The sequence below is a fragment of the Procambarus clarkii genome, chromosome 3 (genome assembly GCF_040958095.1).
Source record: "Procambarus clarkii isolate CNS0578487 chromosome 3, FALCON_Pclarkii_2.0, whole genome shotgun sequence".
Lineage (NCBI taxonomy): Eukaryota > Metazoa > Arthropoda > Malacostraca > Decapoda > Cambaridae > Procambarus > Procambarus clarkii.
Window position 1 is genome coordinate 21,058,198 of NC_091152.1, and position 17,500 is coordinate 21,075,697.

Sequence of the window (17,500 nt, forward strand, 5' to 3'; positions counted from 1 at the left end):
TGACGCTAAGAGTCGCGTTTGGTTGATCTTTGTCACCATTGTCATATGTAGAAGCCAAGATAATTAGCTGGAGCAAGCTAGTTTTTTTTTTTTTTTTTTTTTTTTATTTTCTACCACAGACGTGGCCACACATTTACAATGCTAACCAGCATATATACATTTGCAAGCTAGTAACAGTAACAGTAACAGGAGCAAGCTAGTATGTAGCTGATATGTGAAGAGTTACATGTGCCAATGGCTCCACTGCAGCCTCCTTACTGCCTATGTACTTGTATGTACTGTACTATGTACTTGTATGTACTGTACTATGTACTTGTATGTACTGTACTATGTACTTGTATGTACTGTACTATGTACCGTATGTACTGTACTATGTACTATATGTACTGTACTATGTACTATATGTACTGTACTATGTACTATATGTACTGTACTATGTACTATATGTACTGTACTATGTACTCATGACCAGGATGTTGGAGGCTTTGTCTTGAAGATGTAGAGCACAGCACGAGCGAAGTCTTGATAGTTGGTTGATGTTTAGTGTGAAGTGCTTAGGCAATGTCTAATCTTCTATTATCTTGAGGCTATCTTGAGATGATTTCGGGGCTTTCAGTGTCCCCGCGGCCCGGTCCTCGACCAGGCCTCCATCCCACAGGAAGCAGCCCGTGACAGCTGACTAACACCCAGGTACCTATTTTACTGCTAGGTAACAGGGGCATAGGGTGAAAGAAACTCTGCCTGTTGTTTCACGCCGGCGACTGGGATCGAACCCAAGACCACAGGATCACAAGTCCAGCGTGCTGTCCGCTCGGCCGACCGGCTTCTATTGTCGTCGAATCTGTCAGTTATTTCAATGTCTATCAGGATATCTTTGATGATGATTCTTTTCCAGTTTCGAGATGCTGTCTATGTCTCAAATTCCTTGGCAGTTCTTCACTTGGCAGACATTCCTCCCTTGAGAGCCAAGTGCCTCCAGTTTGGGAACCTGGGGCCAGATTCACGAAGCAGTTACGCCAGCACTTACGAACCTGTACATCTTTCCTCAATCTTTGACGGCTTTGGTTACATTTATTAAACAGTTTACAAGCATGAAAACTTGCCAGTCAACTGTTGTTATTGTTATAAACAGCCTCCTGGTGCTTCGGAGCTCATTAACTGTTTAATAATTGTAAACACAGCCGCCAAAGATTGTGAAAAGATGGACAGGTTCGTAAGTGCTTGCGTAACTGCTTGATGAATCTGGTCCCTGTGGTTCAGAATATCTTTTCTATGGACACCATCTGAATCATACATACCCCAGTATGATAACAAAAATATTTGAACCCAAATTAACATGTAACAAGGCTGAAGATAGTCTAAACTTGGTTATTAACCGTCTCTGTTGTTAAGACTTTTTTAGTTCAAATATTTAAGTCTGATAGGCTGTAAATGACTGACTTCCGAAAGGCCTGAAAGAACTCTTATAAAAATATATAGAATTGTTTAGGTCCGAAATCATTTCTATGTTTATTGGTAGCACAAAACGTCGACCAGACTGTGCGACACAGTGGTTGCCAGGATCAGGTTGGGTTACCGTTACCTGTGGCAGGTGGCTACCGTTACCTGTGGCAGGTGGTTACCGTTACCTGTGGCAGGTGGCTACCGTTACCTGTGGCAGGTGGCTACCGTTACCTGTGGCAGGTGGTTACCGTTACCTGTGGCAGGTGGCTACCGTTACCTGTGGCAGGTGGCTACCGTTACCTGTGGCAGGTGGCTACCGTTACCTGTGGCAGGTGGCTACCGTTACCTGTGGCAGGTGGCTACCGTTACCTGTGGCAGGTGGCTACCGTTACCTGTGGCAGGTGGCTACCGTTACCTGTGGCAGGTGGCTACCGTTACCTGTGAGACATGTTCCAGGGCACCAGGACCCTGTGAGGCATGTTCCAGGGCACCAGGACCCTGTGAGGCATGTTCCAGGGCACCAGGACCCTGTGAGGCATATTCCAGGGCACCAGGACCCCTGTGAGGCATATTCCAGGGCACCATGACCCCTGTGAGACATGTTCCAGGGCACCATGACCCCTGTGAGGCATGTTCCAGGGCACCAGGACCCTGTGAGGCATGTTCCAGGGCACCAGGACCCTGTGAGGCATGTTCCAGGGCACCAGGACCTTGTGAGGCATATTCCAGGGCACCATGACCCCTGTGAGGCATATTCCAGGGCACCAGGACCCTGTGAGGCATATTCCAGGGCACCAGGACCCTGTGAGACATGTTCCAGGGCACCAGGACCCTGTGAGGCATATTCCAGGGCACCAGGACCCTGTGAGGCATGTTTCAGGGCACCAGGACCCCTGTGAGGCATATTCCAGGGCACCAGGACCCCTGTGAGGCATATTCCAGGGCACCAGGACCCCTGTGAGGCATCTTCCAGGGTACCAGAACCCCTGTGAGGCATATTCCAGGGCACCAGGACCCTGTGAGACATGTTCCAGGGCACCAGGACCCCTGTGAGGCATATTCCAGGGCACCAGGACCCCTGTGAGGCATATTCCAGGGCACCAGGACCCCTGTGAGGCATGTTCCAGGGCACCAGGACCCCTGTGAGGCATGTTCCAGGGCACCAGGACCCTGTGAGGCATGTTCCAGGGCACCAGGACCCTGTGAGACATGTTCCAGGGCACCAGGACCCTGTGAGGCATATTCTAGGGCACCAGGACCCTGTGAGGCATGTTCCAGGGCACCAGGACCCTGTGAGGCATATTCCAGGGCACCATGACCCCTGTGAGGCATATTCCAGGGCACCAGGACCCTGTGAGGCATGTTCCAGGGCACCAGGACCCTGTGAGGCATATTCCAGGGCACCATGACCCCTGTGAGGCATATTCCAGGGCACCAGGACCCTGTGAGGCATGTTCCAGGGCACCAGGACCCTGTGAGGCATATTCCAGGGCACCATGACCCCTGTGAGGCATATTCCAGGGCACCAGGACCCCTGTGAGGCATATTCCAGGGCACCATGACCCCTGTGAGGCATATTCCAGGGCACCAGGACCCCTGTGAGGCATATTCCAGGGCACCAGGACCCCTGTGAGGCATATTCCAGGGCACCAGGACCCCTGTGAGGCTTATTCCAGGGCACCAGGACCCCTGTGAGGCATATTCCAAGGCACCAGGACCCTGTGAGGCATATTCCAGGGCACCAGGACCCTGTGAGACATATTCCAGGGCACCAGGACCCTGTGAGACATATTCCAGGGCACCAGGACCCCTGTGAGGCATATTCCAGGGCACCAGGACCCCTGTGAGGCATGTTCCAGGGCACCAGGACCCCTGTGAGGCATATTCCAGGGCACCATGAAGCTGTGAGGCATATTCCAGGGCACCATGACCCCTGTGAGGCATATTCCAGGGCACCAGGACCCCTGTGAGGCATATTCCAGGGCACCAGGACCCCTGTGAGGCATATTCCAGGGCACCAGGACCCCTGTGAGGCATATTCCAGGGCACCAGGACCCCTGTGAGGCTTATTCCAGGGCACCAGGACCCCTGTGAGGCATATTCCAAGGCACCAGGACCCTGTGAGGCATATTCCAGGGCACCAGGACCCTGTGAGGCATATTCCAGGGCACCAGGACCCCTGTGAGGCATATTCCAGGGCACCAGGACCCTGTGAGGCATATTCCAGGGCCCCAAGGACCTCGTGGAGACATGATCTTGAACTCCAGGGTATCAAGAACAAGTCACCGCTATAAATGGAAACTGACGCAATCCGCACCTTCTTGAAGTGAACACACTCAAGATTCCTCACTTAATCAGCTTCACCATCAGAGCCTGAAGCTGTGTGTGTTTGCGAGGTCGTCCCGCGACCTCCTGAACTGGTTCGCCCCCCCTGAATACAAGACAAGTGACGTAACAACCCAATTCGAACCCCCAACAAAAATCTATTCTGACTAACTATTCTCCCCGGACTTGCAACGCGGATCAATGAAGCCGTCAGAGTTAATCTCTAAATTAGAGATAATATGGACGAATCAAATGCAATTTCAATGTAATTTCACTTCTAAGGAATCGGAAACTTTGGCTGTGGTCTGTTTTTTTTTTAAGTCTCTGGCGGGATCCTGTTTGCTTTATAGGTGATAAAATAAGGTGTGTACTGAACCGGGTCGAGATATAGAGGTGGATGTGTGTGCCAGAGCCTGATAGAGCCAGCTGGGAGTGATAGAGCCAGTTGCCACACCATACCAGACCAGCTGGGAGTGATAGAGCCAGTTGCCACACCATATAAGACCAGCTGGGAGTGATAGAGCCAGTTGCCACACCATACAAGACCAGATGGGAGTGATAGAGCCAGTTGCCACACCATACAAGACCAGATGGGAGTGATAGAGCCAGTTGCCACACCATACAAGACCAGATGGGAGTGATAGAGCCAGCTGCTATATCATACAAGACCAGCTGGGAGTGATAGAGCCACGCTGCTCTATCATTCAAGACCAGCTGGGAGTGATAGAGCCAGCTGCTTTACCATTCAAGACCAGCTGGGAGTGATAGAGCCAGCTGCTTTACCATACAAGACCAGCTGGGTTTATAGAGCCAGCTGCCACACAATACAAGACCAGCTGGGAGTGATAGAGCCAGCTGCCACACCATACAAGACCAGCTGGGGTGATAGAGCCACCTGCCTCACCATACAAGACCAGCTGGGTGTGATAGAGCCACCTGCCACACCATACAAGACCAGCTGGGGTTATAGAGCCAGCTGCCCACCATACAAGACCAGCTGAGGGTAATAGAGCCAGCTGCCATACCATACCAAACCAGCTGGGGTTATAGAGCCAGCTGCCATACCATACAAGACCAGCTGGGGGTGATAGAGCCAGCTGTAACACCATACAAGACCAGCTGGAGATGATAGAGCCAGCTGCTCTACCATACAATACCAGCTGGGGTGATAGAGCCAGCTGCCACACCATACAAGACCAGCTGGGAGTGATAGGGCCAGTTGCCACACCATATAAGACCAGCTGGGAGTGATAGAGCCAGCTGCTTTACCATACAAGACCAGCTGGGTTTATAGAGCCAGCTGCTCTACCATTCAAGACCAGCTGGGAGTGATAGAGTCAGCTGCCACACCATACAAGACCAGCTGGGAGTGATAGAGCCAGCTGCTATATCATACAAGACCAGCTGGGAGTGATAGAGCCAGCTGCTATATCATACAAGACCAGCTGGGGCTGATAGAGCCAGCTACCACACCATACAAGACCAGCTGGATGTGATAGAGCCAGCTGCCACACCATACAAGACTAGCTAGGAGTTATAGAGCCAGCTTCCCCACCATACAAGACCAGCTGGGAGTGATAGAGCCAGCTGCCACACCATACAAGACCAGCTGGGAGTGATAGAGCCAGCTGCCACACCATACAAGTCCAGCTGGGAGTTATAGAGCCAGCTGCCTCACCATATAAGACCAGCTGGGAGTGATAGAGCCAATTGGCATACCATACACGACCAGCAGAGAGTGATAGAGCCAGCTCCTTCACCATACAAGACCAGCTGGGTGTGATAGAGCCAGCTGCCACACCATACAAGACCAGCTAGGAGTTATAGAGCCAGCTGCCACACCATACAAGACCAGCTGGGAGTTATAGAGCCAGCTGCCTCACCATACAAGACCAGCTGGGGGTTATAGAGCCAGCTGCCTCACCATACAAGACCAGCTGGGTGTGATAGAGCCAGCTGCCACACCATACAAGACCAGCTGGGAGTTATAGAGCCAGCTGCCACACCATACAAGACAAGCTGGGGTTATAGAGCCAGCTGCCTCACCATACAAGACCAGCTGGGGGTGATAGAGCCAGCTGCCACACCATACAAGACCAGCTGGGGTGATAGAGCCAGCTGTTACACCATACAAGACCAGCTGGGGTGATAGAGCAAGCTGTTACACCATACAAGACCAGCTGGGGGTGATAGAGCCAGCTGCCACACCATATAAGACCTGCTGGGGGTGATAGAGCCAGTTGCCACACCATCTAAGACCAACTGGGGTGATAGAGCCAGCTGTTACACCATACAAGACAAGCTGGGGTTATAGAGCCAGCTGCCACATCATATAAGACCGGCCGGGGGTGATAGAGCCAGCTGCCACACCATATAAGACCGGCCGGGGGTGATAGAGCCAGCTGCCACACCATATAAGACCGGCCGGGGGTGATAGAGCCAGCTGCCACACCATAGAAGACCAGCTGGGAGTGATAGAGCCAGTTGCCACACCATAGAAGACCAGCTGGGAGTGATAGAGCCAACTGCCACACCATAGAAGACCAGCTGGGAGTCATAGAGCCAGTTGCCACACCATCTAAGACCAACTGGGGTGATAGAGCCAGCTGCCACACCATATAAGACCGGCTGTGAGTGATAGAGCCAGCTGCCTCACCATAAAAAAACAGCTGCGGGTGATAGAGCCAGTTGCCACACCATAGACGACCAGCTGGGGTGATAGAGCCACCTGCCAAACCATGCAAGACCAGCTGAAGTTATAGAGCTAGCTGCCACATTATACATGACCAGCTGGGGTGATAGAGCCAGCAGCCTCACCATACAAGACCAGCTGGGGGTTATAGAGCCAGCTGTTACACCATACAAGACCAGCTGAGGGTGATAGAGCCAGCTGCCACACCTTATAAGACCAGCTGGGGTGATAGAGCCAGCTGCCTCACCATACAAGACCAGCTGGGGGTTATGGAGCCAGCTGCCTCACCATACAAGACCAGCTGGGTGTGATAGAGCCAGCTGCCACACCATACAAGACCAGCTGGGAGTTATAGAGCCAGCTGCCACACCATACAAGACAAGCTGGGGTTATAGAGCCAGCTGCCTCACCATACAAGACCAGCTGGGGGTGATAGAGCCAGCTGCCACACCATACAAGACCAGCTGGGGTGATAGAGCCAGCTGTTACACCATACAAGACCAGCTGGGGTGATAGAGCAAGCTGTTACACCATACAAGACCAGCTGGGGGTGATAGAGCCAGCTGCCACACCATATAAGACCTGCTGGGGGTGATAGAGCCAGTTGCCACACCATCTAAGACCAACTGGGGTGATAGAGCCAGCTGTTACACCATACAAGACAAGCTGGGGTTATAGAGCCAGCTGCCACATCATATAAGACCGGCCGGGGGTGATAGAGCCAGCTGCCACACCATATAAGACCGGCCGGGGGTGATAGAGCCAGCTGCCACACCATATAAGACCGGCCGGGGGTGATAGAGCCAGCTGCCACACCATAGAAGACCAGCTGGGAGTGATAGAGCCAGTTGCCACACCATAGAAGACCAGCTGGGAGTGATAGAGCCAACTGCCACACCATAGAAGACCAGCTGGGAGTCATAGAGCCAGTTGCCACACCATCTAAGACCAACTGGGGTGATAGAGCCAGCTGCCACACCATATAAGACCGGCTGTGAGTGATAGAGCCAGCTGCCTCACCATAAAAAACAGCTGCGGGTGATAGAGCCAGTTGCCACACCATAGACGACCAGCTGGGGTGATAGAGCCACCTGCCAAACCATGCAAGACCAGCTGAAGTTATAGAGCTAGCTGCCACATTATACATGACCAGCTGGGGTGATAGAGCCAGCAGCCTCACCATACAAGACCAGCTGGGGGTTATAGAGCCAGCTGTTACACCATACAAGACCAGCTGAGGGTGATAGAGCCAGCTGCCGCACCTTATAAGACCAGCTGGGGTGATAGAGCCAGCTGCCTCACCATACAAGACCAGCTGGGGGTTATAGAGCCAGCTGCCTCACCATACAAGACCAGCTGGGTGTGATAGAGCCAGCTGCCACACCATACAAGACCAGCTGGGAGTTATAGAGCCAGCTGCCACACCATACAAGACAAGCTGGGGTTATAGAGCCAGCTGCCTCACCATACAAGACCAGCTGGGGGTGATAGAGCCAGCTGCCACACCATACAAGACCAGCTGGGGTGATAGAGCCAGCTGTTACACCATACAAGACCAGCTGGGGTGATAGAGCAAGCTGTTACACCATACAAGACCAGCTGGGGGTGATAGAGCCAGCTGCCACACCATATAAGACCTGCTGGGGGTGATAGAGCCAGTTGCCACACCATCTAAGACCAACTGGGGTGATAGAGCCAGCTGTTACACCATACAAGACAAGCTGGGGTTATAGAGCCAGCTGCCACATCATATAAGACCGGCCGGGGGTGATAGAGCCAGCTGCCACACCATATAAGACCGGCCGGGGGTGATAGAGCCAGCTGCCACACCATATAAGACCGGCCGGGGGTGATAGAGCCAGCTGCCACACCATAGAAGACCAGCTGGGAGTGATAGAGCCAGTTGCCACACCATAGAAGACCAGCTGGGAGTGATAGAGCCAACTGCCACACCATAGAAGACCAGCTGGGAGTCATAGAGCCAGTTGCCACACCATCTAAGACCAACTGGGGTGATAGAGCCAGCTGCCACACCATATAAGACCGGCTGTGAGTGATAGAGCCAGCTGCCTCACCATAAAAAAACAGCTGCGGGTGATAGAGCCAGTTGCCACACCATAGACGACCAGCTGGGGTGATAGAGCCACCTGCCAAACCATGCAAGACCAGCTGAAGTTATAGAGCTAGCTGCCACATTATACATGACCAGCTGGGGTGATAGAGCCAGCAGCCTCACCATACAAGACCAGCTGGGGGTTATAGAGCCAGCTGTTACACCATACAAGACCAGCTGAGGGTGATAGAGCCAGCTGCCACACCTTATAAGACCAGCTGGGGTGATAGAGCCAGCTGCCCCACCATACAAGACCAGCTGGGAGTAATAGAGCCAGCTGCCACACCATACAAGACCAGCTGGGAGTAATAGAGCCAGCTGCCACACCATACAAGACCAGCTGGGAGTGATAGAGCCAGCTGTAACACCATACAAGACCAGCTGGGTGTGATAGAGCCAGCTGCCACACCTTATAAGACCAGCTGGGAGTAATAGAGCCAGCTGCCACACCATACAAGACCAGCTGGGAGTAATAGAGCCAGCTGCCATACCATACAAGATCAGCTGAGGGTGATAGAGCCAGCTGTCACACCATACAAGACCAGCTGGGGGTGATAGAGCCACCTGCCTCACCATACAAGACCAGCTGGAGATGATAGAGCCAGCTGCCACACCATACAAGACCAGCTGAGGGTGATAGAGCCAGCTGCCACACCATACAAGACCAGCTGAGGGTGATAGAGCCAGCTGTCACACCATACAAGACCAGCTGGGGGTGATAGAGCCTGCTGCCACACCATACAAGACCAGCTGAGGGTGATAGAGCCAGCTGTCACACCATACAAGACCAGCTGGGGGTGATAGAGCCAGCTGGGGGTGATAGAGCCAGCTGGGTGTGATAGAGCCAGCTGGGTGTGATAGAGCCAGCTGGGTGTGATAGAGCCAGCTGGGTGTGATAGAGCCAGCTGGGTGTGATAGAGCCAGCTGCCCCATTAAAAAAACTAAGAACTATAAAAGCTATAAAGAAATTTTATATTCCTTTTTGGTGGGATTTCCTTATGACTATCTAAGGGGTAAATGGACAGAGACAGAGATAAGAGATAAGGGGGAAAGAGACAGAGAGAAGAGATAAGGGGGAAAGAGACAGAGAGAAGAGATAAGGGGGAAAGAGACAGAGAGAAGAGATAAGGGGGAAAGAGACAGAGAGAAGAGATAAGGGGGAAAGAGACAGAGAGAAGAGATAAGGGGGAAAGAGACAGAGAGAAGAGATAAGGGGGAAAGAGACAGAGATAAGAGATAAGGGGGAAACAGACAGAGAGAAGAGATAAGGGGGAAAGAGACAGAGAGAAGAGATAAGGGGGAAAGAGACAGAGACAACTGATAATGTTCCACAGACAGACATTAATGGGATAGACACTGGAGTTGGAGATTTTATTTCTTGGATTTTCAATAAATTAAATTCTATTTCCAGCTTTATCAACTTTATTTCGAGTTTTCAGTAAGTTTAATACGAGTGACAGGGTTGTGAGTCAGTGTGTTGTGAGTAGACTTGTGAATGTTTCTGTTGTGAATGTAGTGTTCTTGGTCATGTTGTAGTGTAGTTGGGCTCTGGCTCTTTGGTCCCGCCTCTCGACTGTCAATCAACTGGTGTACAGGTTCCTGAGCCTACTGGGCTCTATCATATCTACACTTGAAACTGTGTATGGAGTCAGCCTCCACCACATCACTGCCTAGTGTATGTGGTGGAGGCTGACTCCATACACAGTTTCTGGTGTATACATGATAGAGGATACATAAAGTATACACTGGTAGAGGCTATACAACGTGTATACTTAATGTGTTGAGAGTACATTAAAAGTGTATTAAAAATGGACTTAATGAGCTTTGAATGTACACTTGTACACTCAAATGTGTACAAGTGTACGTAAGTGTATTCAGAGTTTACTAGGAATGTACTTAGTGTACTAGGAGTGTACTAAGTATACTTAAAAGTGTACTGTATGTATTGAGGGTTCTCAGAGAGTACTGAGAGAGTGCTGAATGAGTACTGGGTTCTCTCAGTGTGTACTTAGAGAATACAAGGTATTCTGAGAGTGTACTGGGAGTGTATTGAGTGTCTCAGAGTGTCTCAGAGTGTCTCAGAGTGTCTCAGAGTGTCTCAGGGTGTCCTGGAAGTGTCTCAGAGTGTCTCAGAGTGTCTCAGGGTGTCTCAGAGTGTCTCAGAGTGTCTCAGAGTGTCTCAGAGTGTCTCAGAGTGTCTCAGAGTGTCTCAGGGTGTCTCAGAGTGTCTCAGGGTGTCCTGGAAGTGTCTCAGAGTGTCTCAGAGTGTCTCAGAGTGTCTCTGAGTGTCTCTGAGTGTCTCAGAGTGTCTCAGAGTCTCAGAGTGTCTCAGAGTGTCTCAGGGTGTCCTGGAAGTGTCTCAGAGTGTCTCAGAGTGTCTCAGGGTGTCTCAGAGTGTCTCAGGGTGTCTCAGAGTGTCTCAGAGTGTCTCAGGGGGTCTCAGAGTGTCTCAGAGTGTCTCAGAGTCTCAGAGTGTCTCAGAGTGTCTCAGGGTGTCCTGGAAGTGTCTCAGAGTGTCTCAGAGTGTCTCAGAGTGTCTCAGGGTGTCTCAGAGTGTCTCAGAGTGTCTCAGAGTGTCTCAGGGTGTCCTGGAAGTGTCTCAGAGTGTCTCAGAGTGTCTCAGGGTGTCTCAGAGTGTCTCAGAGTGTCTCAGGGTGTCCTGGAAGTGTCTCAGAGTGTCTCAGAGTGTCTCAGAGTGTCTCAGGGTGTCCTGGAAGTGTCTCAGAGTGTCTCAGAGTGTCTCAGGGTGTCTCAGAGTGTCTCAGGGTGTCTCAGAGTGTCTCAGAGTGTCTCAGAGTGTCTCAGGGTGTCTCAGAGTGTCTCAGGGTGTCCTGGAAGTGTCTCAGAGTGTCTCAGAGTGTCTCAGAGTGTCTCTGAGTGTCTCTGAGTGTCTCAGAGTGTCTCAGAGTCTCAGAGTGTCTCAGAGTGTCTCAGGGTGTCCTGGAAGTGTCTCAGAGTGTCTCAGAGTGTCTCAGGGTGTCTCAGAGTGTCTCAGGGTGTCTCAGAGTGTCTCAGAGTGTCTCAGGGGGTCTCAGAGTGTCTCAGAGTGTCTCAGAGTCTCAGAGTGTCTCAGAGTGTCTCAGGGTGTCCTGGAAGTGTCTCAGAGTGTCTCAGAGTGTCTCAGAGTGTCTCAGGGTGTCTCAGAGTGTCTCAGAGTGTCTCAGAGTGTCTCAGGGTGTCCTGGAAGTGTCTCAGAGTGTCTCAGAGTGTCTCAGGGTGTCTCAGAGTGTCTCAGAGTGTCTCAGGGTGTCCTGGAAGTGTCTCAGAGTGTCTCAGAGTGTCTCAGAGTGTCTCAGGGTGTCCTGGAAGTGTCTCAGAGTGTCTCAGAGTGTCTCAGGGTGTCTCAGAGTGTCTCAGGGTGTCTCAGAGTGTCTCAGAGTGTCTCAGGGGGTCTCAGAGTGTCTCAGAGTGTCTCAGAGTCTCAGAGTGTCTCAGAGTGTCTCAGGGTGTCCTGGAAGTGTCTCAGAGTGTCTCAGAGTGTCTCAGAGTGTCTCAGGGTGTCTCAGAGTGTCTCAGAGTGTCTCAGAGTGTCTCAGGGTGTCCTGGAAGTGTCTCAGAGTGTCTCAGAGTGTCTCAGGGTGTCTCAGAGTGTCTCAGAGTGTCTCAGAGTGTCTCAGGGTGTCCTGGAAGTGTCTCAGAGTGTCTCAGAGTGTCTCAGAGTGTCTCAGAGTGTCTCAGGGTGTCCTGGAAGTGTCTCAGAGTGTCACAAAGTGTCTCAGAGTGTCTCAGAGTTTCTCAGAGTGTCTCAGGGTGTCCTGGAAGTGTCTCAGAGTGTCTCAGAGTGTCTTAGGGTGTCTCAGAATGTCTCAGGGTGTCTCAGAGTGTCTCAGAGTGTCTCGGAGTGTCCTGGAAGTGTCTCAGAGTGTCTCAGGGTGTCCTGGAAGTGTCTCAGAATGTCTCAGAGTGTCTCAGAGTGTCTCAGGGTGTCTCAGGGTGTCTCAGGGTGTCCTGGAAGTGTCTCAGAGAGTGTCTCAGAGTGTCTCAGAGTGTTTCAAAGTGTCTCAGGGTGTCTCAGGGTGTCCTGGAAGTGTCTCAGAGTGTCTCAGGGTGTCCTGGAAGTGTCTCGGAGTGTCTCAGAGTGTTTCAGGGTGTTTCAGAGTGTCTCAGGGTGTCCTGGAAGTGTCTCAGAGTGTCTCAGAGTGTCTCAGAGTGTCTCAGGGTGTCCTGGAAGTGTCTCAGAGTGTCGCAGAGTGTCTCAGAGTGTCTCAGGGTGTCTCAGAGTGTCTCAGAGTGTCTCAGAGTGTCTCAGGGTGTCTCAGAGTGTCTCAGGGTGTCCTGGACGTGTCTCAGAGTGTGCTAAGAGTGGTACAGAACTGTGTAACTGTGTAACAGAGTCGAAGCGTGAGCAAAAGTGGAAATTCTTCAAATATTGAGGAATTCCAAAGGCATAGCTGTGATTTTTTTTATTATAAATAAATAAAAGAAGACCTTAAAAATTCATATCATAATCTATAACCTCCAATTTCAAAATATTACAAGATTATTATTTAATATACATGTGGCCATTTCTGCATTAGTATCTCTAAAGGTTTGCCAAACTTATGCTTTAACGTCATATAATTACAGTATAATTACTGTAATTATATTTAGAGCATATAATTATTTTGACAAAAGCCCTCGTAGCTAATTTCTTCAATCAAAACAAAAATATATATATATCTATTACTACCTCCTATAGGAGGCCTGGTCGACGACCGGGCCGCGGGGACACTAAGCCCCGGAAGCACCTCAAGGTAGCCTACAACAGAATTGCAAATCAGCTAATCTTGTCTAGCTTGATTAGCCGCTTAAACTTATAGAGATCGCAATATACAGTATATTGTATTATCAGCACCATACCAAAAAAAAAGCCTGTTGTATGCACTACACAAATCTTTCAAAATACATCACATATGTACAGCATAAAGTCAAAATTATTTTATCAAAATTATTAACAACGGTTTAGCCAAAAGCCATGTTCTTTTGTATGTATATATATATATATATATATATATATATATATATATATATATATATATATATATATATATATATATATATATATATATATATATATATGTATATATATATATATGTCGTACCTAGTATCCAGAACGTCGTACTCGGCCTCCTATGCAAGGCCCGATTTGCCTAATAAGGAAAGTTTTCCTGAATTAATATATTTACTCTAAATTTTTTCTTATCAAATGATAAAGCTTCCCATTTCATTATGTATGAGGTCAATTTTTTGTATTGGAGTTAAAATTAACGTAGATATATGACCGAACCTAACCAACCCTACCTAACCTAACCTATCTTTATAGGTTAGGTTAGGTTAGGTAACCGAAAAAGTTAGGTTAGGTTAGGTTAGGTAGTCGAAAAACAATTAATTCATGAAAACTTGGCTTAATAGGCAAATCGGGCCTTGCATAGTAGACTGAGAAGTGCGTTCTGGCTACTAGGTACGACATATATATATATATATATATATATATATATATATATATATATATATATATATATATATATATATATATATATATATATATATATATATATATATATATATATATATATATATATATATATATAAATGCACTCTTTCCGACCCAATGGGACGAAATACTACCCAAACGGTCTAATGACTCAATTAGACCTCATCTGTGGCACTAAAGTGCACAAAACCCCAGTGGCAATCACACTAACAAGCAGTAGTTGAGTAGTTAACAAACACAAGCCATTCACTGTCTATCTCTCGCACACTATGATTTTCAATCACTTTAAACACTTCTTGTAGGAAAAAAAACATTCTTATCCAAGTCACAGGTATTAAAAAAAAACATTGTTTTCTAAATCCTTTCGAATTCCCTATCACAAGCCATCAATAACAAGGTAATTGTTATCAATTAGTGTCATTATTATCAGCAGTAATTTCTCTATCTGCACCGAGAAGTGAGCTTCTTTCTTCTACATTTCTGGCAGGTCACCTTACAGCAATAGGTGAATCTGCACCTGCAGTTCTCCTCCACCTGTGGAGCATAATACACAGGTGGTTAAATGGGTCAGAACTGGTCCAAATGGGCATTAATTTGACCATTTTCAGTGTGAGTGATGATAGAGGGGTCGCCGGGGGGGTCAGCGGGTTAACTAGGGGTCACACTAGGTGATTGGGGGTCGTTACGGTGAAACACAAAGAGAGAAATTATAGGGATTAGTTATAATAAATGGGATTATAAACGTCAGCATTTTCCCATTTTCTCATTGTAATGAGAGAGAGAGAGAGAGAGAGAGAGAGAGAGAGAGAGAGAGAGAGAGAGAGAGAGAGAGAGAGAGAGAGAGAGAGAGAGAGAGAGACAGAGAGACAGAGAGAGAGAGACAGAGACACAGAGAGAGATACAATAACATCATCCTGGCATACTACCAACAAAGTATGCTAGTTAAACATTTAAACATTCTTGTAAACATCAGTACAACATCACCACGATCAAGATCATCATATCTAACCATTGTAATAATTCCAGGGGATGTTTTACACACTAACTTATATTTACTAATTTACTCATATCAAATAAACATATTTAAACATTTATAAGTAATGTTAATCCTGAGTCTTAGGCAAAAAGGTGAAAAATAATGATTTCATTGCTAAAAAAAATTTTCTTACCCAATTATTATATACAACAAAAACTCTATATATCAAAGCTCTATATGTAAAAAAAAATTAGAAAATTAAACATAAATGTTTACCATATTTTTATGTTTTTGAAAACATTCTAAAATCCATTAAATGACTTATTTACATGTTTCATTTAATTGTGTGAACACCTTTATTGAATTACTAGTTAGAAAAATAGTCCTTTCAGTCCTGTCAGATTGGAAGTACCTCCTTAAGAATGTATATAATATATATTATATATATATTACAAACGTCACGAATTTCAAATAATTTAAATTTTCAGAATATATCTTCTATGAGAAGTGAAAATTTTCAGTAACGTGATGCGAAATGAAGTTATAGATAGTTGTTTAAGGTCATGATGGCCTATGAGAGACAGAGAGACAGAGAGAGAGACAGAGACAGACAGAGACACAGAGAGAGACAGAGACAGAGACACAGAGAGAGACAGAGAGAGACAGAGACACAGACAGAGACACAGAAAGAGACAGAGAGAGACAGAGACACAGAGAGAGACAGAGACACAGACAGAGACACAGAAAGAGACAGAGAGAGACAGAGACACAGAGAGAGACAGAGAGAGACAGAGACACAGACAGAGACACAGAGACAGACAGAGACAGACAGAGACAGACAGACAGATAGACACAGAGAGAGACAGAGACACAGAGAGACAGACAGAGACACAGAGAGACACAGACAGAGACACAGAGAGACAGACAGAGACACAGAGAGACAGCCACAGACACAGAGAGAGACAGAGAGACACATAGAGACACAGAGAGAGACAGACAGAGACACAGAGACAGACAGAGACAGACAGAGACACAGACAGAGACAGACAGAGACACAGAAACACAGAGAGAGACAGAGACACAAAGAGAGACAGAAACATAGAGAGAGACAGAGACACAGAGAGAGAGACACACAGAGACAGACAGACAGACAGATAGAGACACAGAGAGAGACAGAGACACAGAGAGAGACAGAGACACAGAGAGACACAGACACAGAGACACAGAGAGACACAGAGACACAGACAGACACAGACATACACCAGAACTCACATAGTGCTCCTCTTGGACGTAACCTCTGCCACAGCACATCACTTCACATCCTGAGAGGTCGTACGACGTGGCGTTACAGACACGACCCCTGGTACCCAGAGACCCTGTCCTCTTGTTAGCACTGTGGGGCAGAGAGAGACGGGTATCAGACGGGTCCTGTCGCAGGAGGGATTGACTGGGCACTGGGCATGCTCGAAGTGAGCTTAAGCTAATGGGGGAAAAATGGGTTGTTTCCTGGTACACACAGAGCCACACCCCCACCCATCACCTGAGCCACACCCCCACCCATCACCTAAGCCACACCTCCACCCATCACCTGAGCCACACCCCCACCCATCACCTGAGCCACACTCCCACCCATCACCTGAGCCACACCACCCATCACCTGAGCCACACCCCTACCCATCACCTGAGCCACACCCCCACCCATCACCTGAGCCACACCTCCACCCATCACCTGAGCCACACCCCCACCCATCACCTGAGCCACACCCCCACCCATCACCTGAGCCACACCCCCACCCATCACCTGAGCCACACCTCCACCCATCACCTGAGCCACACCCCCACCCATCACCTGAGCCACACCTCCACCCATCACCTGAGCCACACCCCCACCTATCACCTGAGCCACACCCCCACCCATCACCTGAGCCACACCCCTACCCATCACCTGAGCCACACCCCCACCTATCACCTGAGCCACACCCCCACCCATCACCTGAGCCACACCCCCACCCATCACCTGAGCCACACCCCCACCTATCACCTGAGCCACACCCCCACCCATCACCTGAGCCACACCCCCACCTATCACCTGAGCCACACTCCCACCCATCACCTGAGCCACACCCCCACCCATCACCTGAGCCACACCCCCACCCATCACCTGAGCCACACCCCCACCCATCACCTGAGCCACACCTCCACCCATTACCTGAGCCACACCCTCACCCATCACCTGAGCCACACCCCCACCCATCACCTGAGCCACACCCCCACCCATCACCTGAGCCACACCCCCACCCATCACATGAGCCACACCCCCACCCATTACCTGAGCCACACCCCCACTCATCACCTGAGCCACACCCCCACCCATCACCTGAGCCATACCCCCACCCATCACCTGAGCCACACCCCCACCCATCACCTGAGCCACACCCCCACCCATCACCTGAGCCACATCCCCACCCATCACCTGA

At 49.2% G+C, this 17,500-nt stretch overlaps 1 protein-coding gene across 1 annotated transcript in view; it reads right to left on the reverse strand.

Annotated features, from left to right (window-relative positions):
* Positions 1 to 13,653: 13,653 nt before the first annotated feature.
* LOC123747510 (protein Wnt-6) overlaps positions 13,654 to 17,500 on the reverse strand; it is a gene marked incomplete in the record, with an annotated part of 54,234 nt that continues 50,387 nt past the window's right edge. Inside the window, 2 exon segments of the mRNA XM_069330020.1 lie at positions 13,654 to 14,581; positions 16,296 to 16,416. Of these exon segments, the coding sequence (XP_069186121.1) occupies positions 14,489 to 14,581; positions 16,296 to 16,416 (214 nt within the window).